This window comes from Bombus terrestris, chromosome 5, assembly GCF_910591885.1.
Source record: "Bombus terrestris chromosome 5, iyBomTerr1.2, whole genome shotgun sequence".
In the NCBI taxonomy this organism is placed as follows: Eukaryota; Metazoa; Arthropoda; class Insecta; order Hymenoptera; family Apidae; genus Bombus; species Bombus terrestris.
In genome coordinates, this window is record NC_063273.1 from 603643 (window position 1) to 623913 (window position 20271).

General features: G+C 35.4%; 1 protein-coding gene and 3 long non-coding RNA genes across 4 annotated transcripts; 2 read left to right on the forward strand and 2 right to left on the reverse strand.

The window, feature by feature from the left end:
• Positions 1 to 475: 475 nt before the first annotated feature.
• On the reverse strand, positions 476 to 6014 carry LOC100649007 (cholesterol 7-desaturase nvd). Its single transcript, XM_048405997.1, has 7 exons — positions 5330 to 6014; positions 4624 to 4787; positions 3473 to 3657; positions 2555 to 2721; positions 2270 to 2448; positions 1055 to 1435; positions 476 to 840 (listed from the first exon to the last, which is right to left on the reverse strand). The coding sequence occupies exons 2-7, from the start codon at positions 4711 to 4713 to the stop codon at positions 604 to 606; spliced, it is 1239 nt and encodes a 412-aa protein (XP_048261954.1). The 5' UTR covers positions 4714 to 4787; positions 5330 to 6014; the 3' UTR covers positions 476 to 603.
• Positions 3743 to 4639, forward strand: LOC125385136. Its single transcript, XR_007224134.1, has 2 exons — positions 3743 to 4170; positions 4522 to 4639. It is a non-coding gene; the product is annotated as an uncharacterized LOC125385136 (long non-coding RNA).
• A 2077-nt stretch (positions 6015 to 8091) lies between the features above and the next one.
• Positions 8092 to 18074, reverse strand: LOC100651755. The gene is made up of 2 exons (XR_001098758.3): positions 17645 to 18074; positions 8092 to 10667 (listed from the first exon to the last, which is right to left on the reverse strand). It is a non-coding gene; the product is annotated as an uncharacterized LOC100651755 (long non-coding RNA).
• On the forward strand, positions 15559 to 17659 carry LOC110119304. Its single transcript, XR_002307698.2, has 3 exons — positions 15559 to 15819; positions 16069 to 16235; positions 17339 to 17659. It is a non-coding gene; the product is annotated as an uncharacterized LOC110119304 (long non-coding RNA).
• Positions 18075 to 20271: the final 2197 nt, after the last annotated feature.

Here is a 20271-nt window from a genome sequence, read left to right on the forward strand (position 1 = left end):
AACGTCGGATAATGTAGAGTCCTCTTATTCGATTCATGGAGCGGATATGACGAAGAATTGACGATAAATGCAATTCCGGAACAAAGGAAAACGTTTAGATTGCGTAATTTGGGAAAATTTTGCAAGAAAGCTTTCAGATATAACGATTAATTTAAATCTCTTTGTTTTCTAATTATATTCCTAATATTAGGAATTTGCATAAATATTCGCAGTCTACTTATACGCAATAGTTCTACTCGAATAATGCTTATGGAAAGGTGATGAACACAGGTATGAAAATTCATTTGTTTTTTACGAAGGAGAATATTTAATAGTATGTAGATATAGTAATAATAATAATAACAATAATAATAATAATAATAATATAATCATTCGTATATTTGATTTTCTTAGATTAAATACATTATACTTTGTAATTATTCTTAAGATATTTTTAACGAATTATACGAATAAAATCAATGTTTATATATAGATATCTTATTGCACTAAAACGTATTTATTTAATATAATCGCTAATGTTATCGTTCTTACAATTATCGGAGATATGAAATTTAGCGGGCGTTATCAAAGATGTGAAAATGTTTTATAATAGGAAATGTATCGCTACCATTGTAAAGATTTGATAGCGGAATGATAACTTGGACTGTGCTCCGAATAAAATTGGGCGTACCACCTGCGATAAGCGATTATACTTTTATCTTCTTTGACCAGGAGCGGTCGTTTCTCGAACTTTTTTCGATTCCAAATGGCTACGTCTCTTTCGAACATTAAACACTCTCCTAGGAACAACATACTAGCGTATGGACCAAGCAATGGTGGACAGTATAGTACGTGAGTCACCTGATGATACAAATAACAATTAGAAAGAAATTCATTTTGGTTCTTTTTTTTTTTCTTTTTCTAGAAAATAAGTTCGTTACCATCCTCTTTCAAGAGAATGTTATTTCTTGTAAAAAAAAAAAAAAAAAAAAAAAATTGTATATTACGAGGAGAAGCAAATGGCTAGATTTGACGGCGTTAAATGTATAATCGAGGCTTTAATTAAAATTAGAACCTTTTGTAAGAGGGGTTCCATCGGTGTCACCGTTTGGAAAATACACATGGATCCTAGAGAGCTGTGCATCATGAGTTCAACGTATCCTGGGCCGATCTGCTGAACGTTTACGTCCAATGGTAAAACTTGGAATTTCTCGAACAGAATCAGTCTGTGCCGTAAAGTCATGTATGCTCTGTGCCTTAAATTTTCGCCGTGCTGTTTCTCCGACTCGGTTCCGTTCGAGTTTTGAGATTCTAAGAAAGAATTATGCGGTGCCCAATTAACGTTCGTCCACGAATGACGAGCGAAAGCAGAAAAGATACGCGCAATTTTTGCAAATATCGCTGGTCCGTGCACCGCGCTGAGGTGTGCCGAATCGGCACCATTCTCCGCAACTTCCTATAAAAAATGTAATATTTCTATCATAATGTTATAGATTCTTTTCCATCGGAATTCTACCTTCTAATGGATATTTTGTCACGTCAGATTCTAAGGTTGATACGATTTATTCTCTTTTCATAAGTTCCGTCTAATTAAATATATTATTTCTTCTTATGGGTTATATTAATTCTGCTTTAGCTCGGGGATCATCGTATTTTTATAAACACGGCTAGAGAAACAGAGGTTGAGCGAAAATTTCTTTCGTCTATCGAACCTTATTACTTTTATACTCTGGACATATATATGGCGCGTTCTGTGCATCTTTCGCACATCTTAAATTTCCTGTAAACGCTTAAAAATCCACAGTCTAGCGATGATACGTAGTTACGAGTTGTTTACCTGTGCAAACCCGAAGCAACCCGATTCTTAGGATTCGTCATGGAGGCTGCAATCAAGGAGTCCAAGATCCATTTCCTATTTCAAATATCCATCAGCTTTACTTAACAGATATCTAAAAAAAGGAAAAAGAAAAGAGAAGGATACTAAGAGATCGCCGTCGATCTAAACGTTAATGGCTACTTGGTTTCCTTGATTTTAGTTTCCATGATCGATCGAATTACCCCGATTATCCTTATTTATCTATTATCTCTAAATGTTCTAGAGATACAACATTAGATATTTTCTCGCAGAAGCATATACAGAAGCATGTAAAAACTATTCGAGTGGCGCTAAACCTCTTCGAAGCAAAAAGCAAGATCCGCGTCCGTTCGTTTTGTTGCAAGATGGACGAACAACTTGTACAAAGCGAAGATGAAAGGACAAAGAAATTACAGGCAAACCGATCGAACTGACCTGTATATGACAATTGATAAGAAACTCGTTTCGACCCTGATAACGCCATGTTCGATTTAGAACGTGACTAATCGTTTGCGGCTGCCAGTGTGGTTCTAATCCCTCGGCGTGGTGCCAAACGAAGATAATTTCGTTAGCCTCGCAACTTTTCCAAGTTTTTGTTCTGGCAATATGTGGCACTAAAACGAAACGAACGACGATACAACGAACGATGATTAAAAAAGGTCGTCGTACGTTATAAGAGAGATAACGAACGATCGAAATCGAGATGGTAAATCGGATTACCTTTGTCAGCATAGGGTATGTAATCGCATTGTCCATCGGAACCGCGAAATAGCCAACCGTGAAAGGGACATTCTAAGCAATCACCCTTTACACGGCCACCCTCTGCCATATTCGCACCCAGATGAGGGCAATAAGCGTCTAAAATTCTCACCGTCCCATTATCTGTTCTTTAAACGTGTATAAATTGTTAAACGTAAATATTAACTATACGCACAGTAGACATAGAGGGCGTGCCGGAGATCGTGGTACAAGCTGAAAGGGGTTGATCCCTCGTGCGAAGGTGGAGGTAGGGTCGTTTTCGAGAAAATCGACCAGGAAGTTCGGTCGTGTACGCTCGTGGCCGAGAGTCGGCGAGTTTTCTCGCACTTGGGTATCTGTTGCGTTCGATGGTTCGAAAGAAACCGAGAGGGTGTGATTTCCCGTGGAAACGACGTTGAACATATAAAACGAGAATTTTCGGCACGATCGTCCGCTTTCGAGGAAACGGACTATCAAATTTCATCCGGCCGAGTCTCGTTACCTGTGTCAAGTGCGCACGTACTCGACGGGACTTCACCCAAGTGCGACGAAACTCGTTCAACCGAGACTCTCGTTACCTCTCGAGTGCACGCGTACTGCATAGAACTTCGTAGTGGCTAAGTGCGAAGAAACCCGTCCAATCGACTCTCATTACCTCTCAAGTGCACACGTACTCGACGAAACTTCATATTTTCAAAACATACTTTTTCCACTTACCTTCGCACGATACTTTACTTTCCCATGCATACATAAATATCGACGAAAAACGAGGTTTGCGCTTTTAACAATTTCTTACATCCATCGTAATATTTCTATAAATTAGTACTACTAATACGTACTAATTTCTACCGAATATATGGTCGTTGGTATTTCTTCTTATAAATTAATTTATCAAAATACCTGAAGACGGCAAAATTCTGTCCGAGAGCAGCCACGTGTTTTACTTGACCCTTGTCCAATTGAGAACTCTCTAACAGGGCAAACCACCCGTTCGGGTAAACTGGAGGAAGCTTACCCAATTTACGCTTTTTCGATTCCAGGTAATTCGCTAAAACTCTTTTGTTGTCACCTTCGAATCTTAGGTCCTGAAAACAGCAGAGCCGATTATCCGTGGAGCGTTTTGTTAATAAAAGATTAACGATACACGAAACGAACGGAAATAACGGTGAAACAGGTATCTTTGATAACGGACAACGTCATTTTAATATATCGTTTTCAACAAAGCGGTAATGAAATTTTTGATAAACGGATTTTCGGTAATATCGATAAAATCATCGTTCGCTAAACTAAAGATCATGACGTGCAAAACATGGAAGCGTATCACGTTTTCTTTTTGTGGATAGAAAGAATCGCTGATACGAAGAAAAAGGATATTGTTCTGGCGTCACGCGTAAAAAGAAATCTGCTTTATCGTTTGTAAACATAATGTCATCGTGCTGCCTTCTCTACGCACCCGTGTGTGTCGTTTGCGTTAAAAGTGTATGGATTCGGCTAATAGAAATACGAAAGGAGTGCGAGCGTCGACAAATTTTAGTAAATCTTCTTTTCCACTTTCACGTTTCCGAGGAATCGATATAGGCGTTAACGTTTCGCCGAAGGTAATTTTATCTTACTTATATACTTATATACTTATAACGTTATTATTATTATTATTATTATTATTAGCCTTTGATGCGTAGATAATATTTAACGATATTTGTTAAATTAATATTTATTTATTGAATTAAATCGAGTAAAAGTAAGATACTTAGTGAAACGAAATCGAAATTTCATGGAAATCCAACGTGATTCTCTCTCTCTCTCTCTTTTCTTTTCATTTTGTCAGATTCTTTTATAAAATAGATTAGATTAGATTTCATTTCAATTCGACATCGCGTAATTAATAATATTTTATTTCGATAATTTAACAAACTGCTGTAATTTCAATTAGTCTCGAATCTCTTTTACAGACGGAAAATATCGATCGGTTTGAATTTGAACAGTGGCGAGAAGGAGAGTAAAAGATACGATATAAGTAGGTAAACCGGGCAATGGTATCGAAGAGGACTCACCTTGATCCAGTTGATCTTGTACAAATAGGAAGCAAGGAGAATACCAAAAAGCAGAAGAAAAGCACCACCGAGGCTCCACCATCCGGCCATCGTTGTCTTCTTCACCCTCTGCCCCCGAACGAAGAAAAGCAAGTGCACTCTAAAAACTTGTCCCTCTGGAACACCTTCGGAACCACCTCTCTTATTCTCCTTGCTCGCGCTTCTCCTCTTTCTCTCTTTCTTTTCTCCTTTCCTTCTCCACTGCCACTCGGCCTCTTCTCTTTTTCCTTTCTTCCTTTTTCCTCTCCTCTAGCCTTCTTTCTCAGCACCTCGTTTTCCTCTTCTTTCTCTTCTTTCGCTCCTCACCACTCTCTCTTCCTTCCTTCCTTTCTCCTCCCTCTTGCCTCTCTACGCCATTCCTCCCTTCTTCCTTTTCTTCCTCTTCCACTAATCCCGCTCTTCGTCGCGTTGCTCTTATTTTTGCTCCCCCCCCCCTCTTCTTTTAATATTTTTCTACACCTGTTCCGTACACTTGTCTTTCGAACTTTGTTATGTTTTCGAACCTTCGCTCCTGCGTTCGTAATTCTTTGGCCGCTCTGCGATCTCGAGCCGTTCACAAATTTGATCGCAAAACGGAAAGAGAAGAAAGAGAAGAGAAAAGAAAAGGAAAAGAAAAGAAAAGAAAAGAAGAGAAAAGAAAGAAAAACCGATAGGAACAAGATATCACCTCTGTCGATTCCAGTTCGTTCGATCTCTCCTCTTCTTCGTTATTTCTTATCCTCGATACTCGTTAGTCACGTGAACTTATTCTTCTATTTTCTTTTATCTTCTTTCTCACGCGCGTCCCTCTCGTTAACGGCCTCTTAACTCTTCTCGTTTCGTACAATGTATCGGTGGTCGCGTTCCCTTGGCTCGTACGATTCCATATCAGGTTTAACTAACTCGACGTCTAACGCAAATGGTTGCGATAGAGTAGTTGGAACGAGGGGGACGATAGTTTGACAGAATTGGAAAAAGCGAAGAGGCGCGCAGGAGGGTCTACCAGACGGATTCCGAACCCTCGATCGTTTTTCGAACGACTGAGCCACTTCGTCCTTAGACAGAGCCTTTTATACCTTTCCGAGGTGTACCAACGTCTCCAACGGTGTCTATCGCGGAGGACCCATCGACCTTTCATCGGTCACATCCTCGATTTTCACTCGAATAGAATATTTTTCTCCCGGAAAAGTTTATTTTAATCGTAAACGATCGATCTTGCGTAAAAAAACTGAACGCGAGAGACTAATTGCACCTTGCTATCTATGTTTCTTTAAAGAATCCGTGTTTTTAGGATCTTGCACCGATCGTTTCTACTTAAATACCGCTTGTTCGTTATATTTCTTTCTTCTAATTTCCTGTTACGTACGTTCGCGTTTCTTCAAACAAGTACAGACATTCTAATACACGATGTAATATATTCGAATCGTATTACTTTCGATTTCATTTTTATATTTATCATCGATTATTAAATTGTAACGTGTTTCGTTTTACGATAGAAGCTACGTCGCAATGGCGCTTATGAAATGTAATACATAACGCATCGTGGCTATTCAAATGTCGAGGAATATTTGTCAGTGAGAAATCGTATACCTGGCCTTTCCAGCGAATGTCGATCGAGCCGATCACATCGGTTACCACATTTTTCCGCTTAGAATTATGTACAACCACGACCGATTTCCAAGTCCTTGTTGCATATCTTTTCTTCTATCGCGAATCGTTCTGTTTCTGTTTACCCTCCTTGTCTTTTCTTTCCCAGGTTTCGTTTTATCAACGCTGTCGATCGATTTCCGACTGTTTCTATCTTTAGTCCTACGCTTTTCCGCATTTATTTTCTCCTCGTTTCGTCTGCTCCGCTCTTTTCCACCGCTTCCCTTCTTTCGTTCGTATCTTACGATCGGCTATCGATTTTCCGTAAATCACCGGCTTCGAGTCTTCTTCGGCCAGGATACGCAACATTTTCTACCTTCGAACGTGAATAATATCGTACGTTTAGTTTAGAGACGTCGTTTGAATTTTAAACCGGGCCACGGAACATCTGGGTAAGTACGAAGTTTGAAATCTTAGAGAGTTCAAGGTCGCCGGGAATTTATATGTAACGCAACCAAGTACTGCTTTAAACAGTTGTTTCTAGCGAGAGAAACAAATATCCGTTCGTGGAATACTCCACTGTTAAAAAGTATTCTAGAAAAACGTTCACCGAATCGCGAGTAAAAATTACGCGTTGACAAATAATTATTACGTTCTGTGCTCTCGAAATAATCGGAATATACGATCGGAATAGGCATCGAAATAAACAGTTATTTCTCCGTTGAAAAAGAAATTCTGCTCCTGTCGTTTGAGAAAATAGCTTGTCCCTTGTGGAATTTTTATGGGAAAGAAATGTTACTCTTAGGAACGTTTCTACGAGGCTCTCATAGGTTCTCATAGAAGAGACACACTGGGATCACTCGGGACAAATGGGACACACTTGGCATCCGTATAATAGGAGTTCCATGGAAACGAGTTATTCCAGAAAGATGAAAAAAGTACCATAAGACAAAAGGATATCGAACCGTTAACTATTTGGTTTCATTTAACGATACGTTAATATCACGTTTCTTTATCGAATACGAATAGTATGAAAAGCACAACATAAGCAATATCGATAGTTTGGTAAGAAGTAGCGAACAGAAAAGGGAACTACGTTATATAGAGCTATATAGCAATTCTATAATGTATTGTAATATAATATATTATATACGTGTATCCAGTAACGTCGTTAATCTATCCTAGATGTTTATTTCCAAGGGAAACGCAAACAAGCTTTCGATTGTGAATCGTTTACGTAAATAGATAAATACGCAAATAAATTCAGACTATTCGGAATGTCGATCTAATTGTAATAATTACCTATTACGCTATTTTTGTGTTATTGTGCTACGATAATCGAAAACTTATTTAATATCGTTATCACGCTATCACTTGGCATAGAATCTGTTAAGAAGCTTCGCGATTCTTTCGGTCCCTGATTGTTATTTTGTTTTATTATAACGCATTGCTTTTGATTATAACGTGATAAAATTTTAAAAGAAAAAAGGAGAAAAAAGGTACGCGATGTAATATCCGCAAGAGCGAATACAGGTATTGTAAAATGTTTCGACGAAAACGAATCGATATAATTAAAATTTATTTATCTATTATTTATTTGTAGACCGCGGGTTTTTATGAATTTCCGATTTTTACAAAGAGAACCAAAGAAACGAGACCCACGTGATGATGCGTTTCATCTGGAAACACTGGAAATTATGGCGAGCACACCACTTTGAATATTTTATACGTCTTTGTATGTTACATGCGTTTCTGTAAATTACGTGTATACGATAAATACGTGTATATTCGATAAATTGCCATTTACATGGATGGGAAAAACGAGGCAAGGAGATCGATGGTGCGAGATCGAATAAAGTATAATAGTTGGCGTAATGCGATGCAAGTTACTTGCTTTTTATTTATGCAGAGCTCATAGGTACATTAAATACTTTACAGAATGCCAAAGGTATTTAATTACACGTATCTTTTAATTCGTACACGCTTAACAGTCAATTCTTCTCTCGTTGTTCATTAATGTTCACAGGCATAATTACATCAAGATCGAAAAATTGGATCAATGGTAGAGTTAAAAAGATTCACTCGTACACACACGCTATTTAAAAGTATTAATTACAATGTCGATTAATCGGCACGCGAATTTATAATTGATAAACGGCTATTTAAAACGCTTCTCACCGGCTACGTTTCTTTTTCTCGATTAATATTTTATCGAATACACACGATTACAATTAAAAGACACAATCGTTTAACGAACCGACACGCAGCAAGTTGGGATGATCAACGATCGAGCGAACGAACGAACCGTTATCGTTCGATCGTTCGGTAATCGATCGGCGAGTTAAATACGGTTAAATAAACAAGTATCGATACAACGGTCTTAATCTTAAAATTACAATTCGCCAATTTATGAAACAAATAAATAAACGAATTAAACGGACGATCAATTCATTTATGTATCGTATCGCGCGATATAATATTCGTATACTACGATAATCGTAAGTCGTTCGTTCAGAGATATATGGTATCACGAACACGCGATTAACGCGATCGATCATTTGCAAAGTAAAAGCCAAGGCACGGCGGTGAAGAACCAAAAGTAGAAATATCTACGGACAAACAAGAAAACAATGTAAACGTCTCCTTTTCCTAACGCTTCTTTTCTTTTTCTTTTCTTTTTTCTTTTTTTTTCTTTTTCTTTTTCTTTTTCTTTTTTTTTTTTGTTTTCTGAACAAATTTTCTTCGTTTTCTTTTCACCCGATCGTTAACTTCGTCTGTGGGACAATTCAACGGTAAAAAAAATTTGTTTTCTACGAAACAACGAACAATGGGGAAAACAGATTTTTTTTAACCGATCGTCGAAAAGAAACGGAATGTCCACGTGAAACGCGAGTATTCTACGCGAAAAGTACAATGATATTGACCATTCTTGCGCACAATTTATCTCTTAATATCTTATGCGTAAACATGGTATACTTTCAGCCTAAAATACCTTCTCTTTTCCAATTCTTCGAATATAAAACAAAAACACAACCCGGTTAAACGTTAACTTTGATTCTTCGAGCTCAGGTGATTAACATTAACTCAACAGCTGGCATGTTAACATTAACGAAAATAAGAGAGAACGACAAACTTAACAAGAACAAAGGGAAACGCGGTTAAATTTTCTTAACAAAGAACTAGGAATTTTTGTAACGTCGTTTGAAAATCAATGACTGACAAATAAACGAGGAACAAACTTAACGGGCTAGAAAACGAGAACAATTATTTAAAAACTGAACGATAATTTTCTTACCGATCGTTATAAAACGTTAACTAAAACAATCCTTAACTCTTCGCTCTACTCGTCACTCCGATCATTTTCTATTATTATCATCATTTAAGAAGTCGGAAGTAAATTAAAAATATTATTACAGTCGATTCTACAATTTTCTGCTCAACGCTGTACGTTTTTTGACTAATTAATTTTCACGTGTTATCCCGAAAGTCGATAATTTCGATTCTATATTGTCAAAACGATCTCTGAATTTCCAATTGAATTTTGTTCATTCTGTTTGGCTTATAAAATGGGGCAGAAAAGGTGAAGAATTCTTCCTTCTTTTCTTTTTTTGTTCTTTTTTTCTTTTTCTTTTTTTTTTTTTTTTTTTTGTTCTTTTCTTTTCTGGCAGTTTCAGCTGATAACCTTTAATTTTAATTCACGAGGTATCTGAAAGCTTTAATTTAAATATAGCTTGTTCGGTTTTGAATTTTGCTTCGACTTTAACGCTACTTGTACTCTATTTTATCTGCTACGTTTCATTAACTTTGAGATTTTGTTAAAATCGTAGAATTTCGATGTAACTGAAATGCCAATCAATAGAGTTATTATCATTACACTATGTTTGACGATCGATCGTCGTTGCTTCTTGGACTTTTGTTTTTATTTGAAAGAGTTTCAAAAGCTTCTCTTCGTTTTTCGGTTTATTCATTTTTTTCGGTACAACGATTCTCAAATTTATACTATTTCTCATTTCTGTTTTCAGACTATGAAATTTTGTTCAATGATCTTCCGACGCGCATTCGGCTCAGGAATCTCTAATTTTTTAAAATTTCTCTTATCCTTTTTCGCGTTTCCTTTCTTTCCCTTAAATTGAACTTTTTTCTTCCTCTTTCTCTTCTTCCTTCGTCATCCGTTTTGTACTTCTCTAAACGTTCTCGAAACTTCAACAATCGGGGTTCCGTGCTTTGGATCCTGTCGAGCCTTTGACGCGCCCTTTAACGCTTCTATTTTTCACAGTAGTAGCCGTCTTTCTTCATTTCCTCCTTCCTCTTTCCCGAATTTAACGAAATTTTGTTCCGTCTGATCTTAGTCTTCCTATTTCTTCGATTTCGGTTATTCTTTAAACTTTAAACTGCGTGTCTCCATCCGATGATCCCATCTTCGAGCTGGTCCTCGAGACCTGGAAGGTTGTGAGCGTTAGCGAAAGCCAAATGAAACACGAAAGGAAATCAAATTTGCTAATTTACAAATTGATGAGGAACAAAGTAACGAACGATAGATAAATATACGTGTCGTTTTTAAATGATTATTTCGGTCCGGTAAATAATACTCTTCTGGTATTCTTTGTAACGTTAGATTTTTAAATGATAAAGTGAAATTATATCTGAATCAATTGTGCAGCATATCGGAAGAAACGTCGGAAGAAACGTATTAACATTTTTGTCTATTATTCCGATATATTATTCGCCTATCTTTATCGACGATAGAAACGTTCGATTGCAACGATGATTCGTGCTTTTCAACGGATTTCGAATTTTTCTTGACCAACGCATAAAATTTGTGCAATTCGAATGAAAAAGTCTTATCTCTTTCTATTTCGCGTTTCTTATATAAAATACCGTTTAGTTATATCGCATTGGAAGATCTTTTTTCATATAATTCCCCTTTTAAATAGAAATCTTATAATTTCCCTTTTAAATAGAAATCTTATTCGTGGCATACGAGGAGTATATTCTGTTCCAACTATATATGTTTAATTATATGTATAATTTATTTATAGAAACGTTGCCTCGTGCTATTGCGTGTATATCGTCCGAAATGTTCGATCTTAGAACTGTGATTGCGTATATCTTGAATTTTTTCACATCGTACGAATATAAATCAAATCGAAATTATGCGGTAAAGAAATTTTGATTCAACGGGATTATTTTCAAATTTCACGATATACGTATTTGAAGTGACATACATACATGTATACGTCCATAAAAATCATTTGTACTCGATCTTTATTGTTGTAAAATTCGTTATTTCTTTTTTTCTTTTTTTTTTTTTCTTTTTTTTTTTTTAGTAAGTACAACAAATCAGTGATATAGATAAACCCGTGATAATTTAAAGTTTATGACATGTTTGGGAATACATATATAATAATATAACGGCGAAATATCCGATATTTGTTTCTGCTCTTTAAACGAATATCGCATTGGACCGTTTGCGTGTAATTTAAATAATGTTCGTTCGCTGTATTTCTATATTCTATTTCTTTGCATTTATGTTTCTCGTACATCTCTGATAATTTCGTCACTGAGAAAATTCATTTAATCGTAATTACATAAAACGTGAATATTTAACCGTAATTACATTTTCTCCCCGACAAAGAATTTATACTTTTTACACCGAAGATAAAACTTAATACCATAAATAGCGTTAGTTCGAACACAGTTCTTTCCTGATCCAATTAGTTTCGTTTAAAATTTTTTAGTGGAATTTACATTCGAATCGTGACAGAATTTATGTACACACAGTTTTATAATATCTTTTGGGTAAAGTGAACATTTTCTACGATATTTCCAATCGCTGTTGCATACAACTATCTTGAGATTATGGAAACATGGATTTCTAAAAAAAACTTTTCAATCAAATCGCAGGCCAGTTTATTTTATTTAGAAAGGAAATTTCATTGGACTCGAACAAAGATCTTCGTGGGCTTGAAAAAGGTCGAATAGATTTCAAGTAAAATCGAGATAAAATCTCAGATAGTCCGAAGAAGATTTGGATAAGTTCTAAACGGAATCGTTTTTCGTAGATCCGGACAAATGTTTCATAAATCTAAGAGTTAAACTTTTTTCTAGATGTGGAATCAGAATTCAGGTACAAAATGCTTAGAGCGCTTGCTTTTTAATTATAGATTAATTACGAAAGAAATCGCCTATGTTTCGATGTTTAAGAGAATCGTTGTGGTAAGAAGCGGGTGGAAGATCCTTTGGTAAGTACGAATTGTTTAAAACAATACAGTATTTTTTTTTATATTAATTTTTTTTATATTATACTTGACGCGGCATGTTTCCTTAGCTTCCTTCCTTCTCTAGTTATAATTTTTCAGTCAATTTGGATATATTTGATTCTCATTATCGCTCGATATTTTATTCCAACGCCATTTGTCGTAACTATATTGGAGCTCGAATTTTATGAATTTTCAGTTTATAATCCATTTAATTTCCATTTTCATCCGTTACTATTACAAATTCAGAAAGTCGCTAATTTATTGATTATCGTCTTTTCTCTTATCGAAAATCAGCAAATTAAGTACTTCTTAATCGATATCTATCGTCGATTTGCATTTTTCCCTCTGTTCAACTGTTTCATATCTAACTTTTGTTACAAAAATTATCTTCTATTAAAACTGCAATTCGATGTTAAACTCAGCAAGATAACGATTATTCAAGATAATAATATAATTATATAATTATAATAAATTGTTGTTCGCAAGCTTCGATCATTTCATAATCGTATATTATTCGGCATCTGCTATTTTGAAGCGGGAACGTTGTAATGGAATGGAATGGAGTGGAAGAACAGAGTATGTCTCGGTTGTTATCGTTGATATTTCCTATACTTTCTTTAGTTCATTCGAATTAAAAACAAGGCTATCGATTTGACAGGAAAAACGCAAGAAATATCCGTTTCATTGCTATTTTGATACTCAGCACAAATGCACAAACGTTCGATTAAATAACTATCGAGATTCGTTTTCTCCGTACTATGCAATATTTGTATTTTTCGCGATAATCAATTTCGTCGTAAATAAGCATCGGTCGGTGTTTTTGTCGGTTCGTCAAATAACTATTTTCTATTCTTGTCATTTGGACAAGCGATTTTTTCAATTTGAGAAGTATGTTTAATTCGAGTAACGGATCTTTGCTACGAAAATGTATTTTCCGCTTCATACGAGATCCGCTTGTCAACTTGCGATCTGACATCTATTTCAAATAAATCTACTGAAATTAGGCGATCGAAACAGCGTCGTTATTTCCATCGCTACATTGTCACTATTTTTTATTATCTTCTTTCGTGGTGTGTAAAACGTTGGAAATTTTTCAAAGTAAACGATCTTTAAACACTTTTCGAAATAAAAGATCGCGCGATCGTTTGCGGCAAAATTTGTGCACCATGTTTCAGACCACCGTCCTTCGTATTTACTGCTAAAAGTTTCATAGTATAACGTTACAGAAATTCTAAAACGAATTAGTGACTTTAATGCTTACGTTCGGAAAAAAGTCGCAAGACAAGTGTTCGACGATATTTTGGAAAGTTACGATACTGCACAATTGATTCTATCGATTTAGAATTGTATTTCGTATCGTATTAATTTAGAATTTCAAGCATGATAGAACCGTTGGAGAAATAGTAGCGAATAGAAGCGAACCGGTAACCTGTTTTATATTTTTGTATATTGTTAATAACGGTCGAGACAGAATCGAATGAAATGTACGTTCAAGTAAATAATTGAGATTGACGGTTGGAAACTTTAACTTTGAAAATTGTATTTGATGGATGTTGTATAAATGGAGTGTTGTGGAAAATTTGGAAAAAACTTTTTGATCGGATCTTAGTGCCTGGATAGAGTAGGGCCGAGCGAAATTGCGTTTTTAGAAAATAAAGTAAATAAATAAATAAATAAATAAATAGTCGTCATTGATCGTCGATGAATCCCGCCTGGTAGGAATAATTTTGAAATCTCTTATGTGCAATTTCTTTTTTAGTTTCGCGTTAGAAGAATTTTAGATATAATAATATAAGAGAATGAAAAAGCGAATGAAAGTAACGAAAACAGCGTGCTAAGCTTAGCTGAGATCCGGATTCGATAATTTTTAAACGATGCATCCGCTAATATAATAACACTACTCGTCTTTTTAGATATCAGGAAACATTAAAGATGAAACCATTTGTGTCGCAGTATTTTACAAAAGCTTTACAAATATGTAGAATTTTTATCCGATGAGACTTTTCCGATGGAATGCTAATCGATGGCTAGAATTTTTATTGGATCAAATTTTATCAATGGCTAGCAGTTTTATTAATTTCTATGTAATACAAGGGATAATATAAGAAATATTTGCTCCTATTTCGTCAAGTAGCGGTTTATTCTTCTCGTTCTATCGTTTTCTCCGTCGTCGTTGCATTATTTTATTTATTATTTCGATATAATGATCATATACTGGGATAGAATTTCTGTTAAAAATTTAATGGCCAACTTCGAAACAATCGACTAATTCTTATTCTTACAAGGATATTATTGCGGCAACTTTCTTTTATGCTATTGTGTAAACGCCAATTTACCAACTTGCTTATTATTATTATTATTATTATTATTATTATTATTATTATTACTTATTATTTCGCACGATTTTCGATCTCTCAGCAACTTTCGTTTCATTTTAAAGAAAACACTGAACAAACTGACACGTCTATCGAAAGATAAAATTATTTTCGATATTCCTACAGAACTGTATCCACAAATTTCTAAATATTAATTTAATTTCTAATTCTAAATATTAATTGTATTTATTTTTATATCATATTTTTCCCAAGTGTAATCTTTCTTCTTTTATTACGCTTTGCGGGATCACGTTCTGACGCAACAAACGTCAAAAATGATACGTGGCATTGCGTGGCATTGAATGAAAGCTATTTTTCCGATATATGCATGCTTTCGACGATCAAAAAGTACACCTGAACAACGCCTGCTTGATACGCTCTAGGCGTTAATAACAAAATTCATCTACATTAACCTGAACCATTTATCGATGTAAACAGCAAATTGCGATACATTTAAGAAATAAGAGTACCTTTAAAAAGTGAACGGACGTACCGGACGTATGCAAATTCTTTCGGCATTTTTTGTCTAAAGTTTGCGATATTTTTCTCAACTAACTATTGCACTGTAATAGTCGAAACAAATTCAAAAATACCAAGGATGAATAAATACGACTCCGTAAAGTATCCGCGAGTATTTGGCGCGGAACTCGCAAGAGGCGCTGCTACGCGCAAATTAGTTGGTCACGCTGCTGCCGGCTATAGGCGGCGTTAGCCTCCAAGGGTCGTTTCGTGCACGTTGGCTATAACCGTCGTTTGGAGCGAAAGGGTTAATACCGCGATTCCTATCATATCGCGCGATATAATATAATGTAACATAATAATAAAGGAATCGATCAAACTAAAAGTGTTTGGTTATTGCTGACATATTGCTGCAACAGGCAAGAGGCATGGTACATCTTCCGATGATATTACGCTCTGAGAATGAAGGAACGTGGTGGATCTGTTGTTTCGCGAAGGTACCATCAACCAATGACTAAATCGCGATGCCAAGAGTAACTTTACGTACCGACGCAATTGCGACGAATATGAACAAACTTTCAACACCCGAGCATTTCGATAGTAATTTGAACGTATTCCGTGATGAATACGATTTTCGTTAAATTCAGATATGAATTACTGTTCCTTTATGCGAGTCTCTATCAGCTGTGTGATATGGTTTATTTTACCTGGCGTTCGATAATTTTGTTCGATAATTTTGTTCACAGAAATCGCATCGTTCGAATATAGTCGAATATAAACTGTGTATTTAAACAGAAATTTATTTTTCGAGCGTGACGTTGAATAATTTTGCACAGTTCGCGAAAAGATAAAGCAGCCCATATTTATATATGTTGACATTTAAATCGGAATAATTGGAAAAGACGAATAAAAGGTATGTACCGAGTGAGTATTATCGTTTCGGGTACACGCTACGTAGAAACGCGAACAACGTCGAAACCAGCTTCTTTTTGTGTTTTTGTTTTTAACATTTCCCTCTCGTTGTTCCGAGATGTTTCAAGATATTTCAGAGAATCGTTAAATTATACGAGAAAAGATAACGAACAAAATACGTTCGACGATCTTTTGCTTCGTAGCTTTCCCATTTCGATACGTAGTATCGACATCTATTTTCTAAAGCACAAACGAATCCGGAGATCGTAATTCGTTTGTTCCCTCTCCTGAAATATTTTGGAAACATCTTTTCGTTATTTCAAATCTTGCAGTTCCGTTTCCAACGATATACGATCGATCGTTTCTATTATTTATTTCTAACAAATTGCAACAAGCTCTTCGTCTCCTGTCAAACTGTAGAAATTTATTCAGGAATTGGGCTTGTTCGTTTGCGTTTAGTGCGAGTTTGCGTTTTGTAGTTTGTAGTTAATGCGATCGATTTAAAATACGCATGTCAAACTATTTACGTTTATTTAACGAAATCGTTATGGATTTATTTCCGATGAACGTACGAGAATTATCGAAATGAGAGTCGGATTGACCTTGAATTTCACGTAACCGTAGATAATTGTATTTTATTTATCCTAGTTAGGATTCGTAGTTAGGTAGAAAAATGTACGAAACCGGTTCGATAAAACATCGCCGCTTAATTTTCAACGACGAATCGAATACTTTATGTGCTATGACATAAAGTAACAATTATCAAAAATAAAAGTACAAATTGCGTACAAAAATGTTGTTTATCAACATCGAAATAACACGTTCTTTGGTTTCTATCGAGCAGAAGAATGATATTTTGAACGTTTCTGAATGAAAATGATTGTGAAATACCGCAACTTCTTCTAAAATAACTCTTATTTCGTTCAGTGGTCGCAACAAGTTGTTTTATAAATATTTGGAAAACCTTCTGTTACGATTTCATTGAAATAACGAGCACCTGTTTGACAACATCACCTATCAGTTTCTTTTTCTCGGTATTTTTCGACAAGACAATCGTGAATTTCGTGTCATCTTCGTTAACGATTCTTCTAACTTTCGTTTCAGAGACACACTTCGGAGAGAACGATACACGAGGAATCAGAATCTTCGATCGATAAAATACACTGGCGAAGGGAAACGTTTGCGACTACTTTTAACTTTCTATTTCTGCCAAATTTAATCTGCTAATGGTTTCTTTAATCAGCTGGACGAGAAAACGATCGAGTGTCGACGAAAATCAAAATAAGAACGTTAAAACGATAGAAACAAACTAAAGAAACTAAATAGAAAGAATGATGCTAAATGGTGAAATTTTTGACATAGTCTATCGAAACACCAAGACCGTGTATAATTGCCAGATACAGTACTCACCATTGCCGGAAGATATCGCCGCGAATCTTCCTCCAGGACACTCTGTGACCTTTCTGCTCGGGTAGCGAGCTACTTCTGCGGAGATCGAAGGCAGGTAGCGGCTCTTAAATAGTCGTTTCGACGGGTGCACGCGTGTTACGACGATGACCCGTGAGAAAATTTCTTCGCACAATACACACCCTGTTTCTACGATCCCACGGGGTCAAAGGTAGCGCGCAAACCCTGATTTTTACCTGTTTCCGGGCTGGCAAAAAGGGGATGCTCGGTTAGTCGGACACGCAGCAACCAGAACCGATGACGACTGTGTGTTGTGCGAAGAGGGGAGAGATGGTAACGGTCGTTTTCTTTCAGGTTCTTTATGCAGAACGAAGGGTGCAGGTTTCGATTCGTGAGAATTAAACCTGGCAGGAGTTTTATTATAGAAAGTACGAGATACCTTTAAACATTAGAAGCATAATCCATCTTCGGTGTGAAAAGCGAAATTGTCATAACTAAAACGTGAATTTTTATCCAAATTCATATTTTTCAGAATAGAATTTAAAAAATAAAGAATATGAGTAAGAAAATGGAAAGAACCTATCAAGTATCATAGAAAGCACTATACTTTTGATATCTTATATAGTCTTTTTCATATTACGCGCATTCTGTACAATTTTCCACTTTCAAATTTCCTATAAATCCATGAAAATCCGCAGTTTAGTTATTATATTTAATTGGCAGGAAGTGAAAGGCTTGAAATATCCTTAAACATTAGAAAGATCATTCACTTTTGAAAATTATGAAAAACAAAATTGCAACAAAACTACACTGACGATTATTGTGAATTTATAAGAATTTTAGAAATGCTAGAATTTTAGAATTCTAGAATTTTAGAATTTTAGAAATTACACAGAATGTGGCTAATAAATATAAAGAAAGTGGTTATAAGTGCTTTTTTATAATAATGAAAATTATGACCTTCTATAATAGTTAAAAGGTAAAACAAGGTCTTCTTCTAAGGGTTTACCTTTTAAATCGGAACGCTACTTCTTAATCGAGAACATTATTGTTAAGACCAGTTAAGGCTAACATCAGAACCTCTTTATATTTTTTCAGCTTTTTTATATTTCTCACGTTCTACTTCTCTCGACAGATGTTTAGAGGTATTTCGAAACATTGACATTATATGTTGAAAAATGGCGAACGAGATATTTCGCCTCGTATCTTCCTCGTTTCACGAATAGTTCACGAGTAGTATAGCTACCTTTCATCTACAATAAAATTTATAAAACATCATACCATATATAATACCTTTATAATAATATAAGGAGATTTCAATCTGCTTTCCAAGCACGAACTTTGCGTTTAAAAGTGGAATGAATTAAAAAAATATAAAATTGCAATTTTTCGACAAAATCGTACCTATGCGAAGTAATCGTAATTTATATAATAGTAATAAAATTTATGTAACGGATACGTGCGTTTCGACCGTTTCATAATACGAACGCGCAACCTTGTCGTTTTATTCTTCTTTTACCCTCTCACGCTATTCAAATCGTTGAAAGCGGTTCAACGACAAGAAAATCCAGTTTTATTCCCCGTTTAACCATCCTACAGTTCGTCTCTGTATCTCTAACCCGTTCCGCGTAAATTATAATCCTACGTGTATAAATTATAATCCTACGACTTTATTTACTTTGATACAAGATTTATATTTATGTTATTTATATAGTATACATATACACACAATATTATGTTATAGATTTACATACACTGATATATACATATACATACACATAGGTGCGCGCGCGCGCGCGCGTGTGTGTGTATAGTACCTGTAGAATTAAATCTAAAAATTTCGTAAGATTAGAATTCTATTAACAATGCACAACGTGCAATGGAATATCCAGAAATATTGTTAATAATCGATAAAGAGCAAGTTAAGGCAATATATTATTTTATGTAAGAAAAATATTAAAAATAAGAGCCTTCCGTTTAAACGAATAGACTTAAGAACGTTTAGGAAACAAAGGGTAGAAAATAGGAAAAACTCTGTACAAGGTTGCAAACGGCGAAAGCCGATAGGTGATTTCACAATTTTATATCGAAATCGCAATGTATATGCCTAACAAATTCATTCCCGATAAACATTTTATTACATGCGCGGTTACTCCGTTATAATTTTCGATGTATGTTATGTTGCAATTAACTATCGTAATGTGATCTTATAAATATATTGCACACGTTATTACCTTTGTTATGTGTTTATGCCACTCTTCGTGTACATAAAAAGGAATTCTTTTTTACTCGTTCAATAACATTACCGACGGTAGTTCTATTATCAACCTATATACTCCTTTACCGACGCACGATACTCTATACAAATCATTCGGTACACTCCTTGACAAACGTGCGCATATATATATGCACATGTGATCCGCCATATTTATTTCCTGAAAGGTTTATCATTTATATTTAAGTCGCGAAATTAGATTCAGCTAAGCCGTCGTTTGATTTCAAATTTCTAAGATATATAATTTCGAGAACATTTCGTTAAAATATCCTTCTTCGTGAGAAATATGTCAAAAATTTACTTCAAATAGATGAATAGTAGCGGAGGTTGTCAGCTGGGAGTGTGGCGGCTCCTG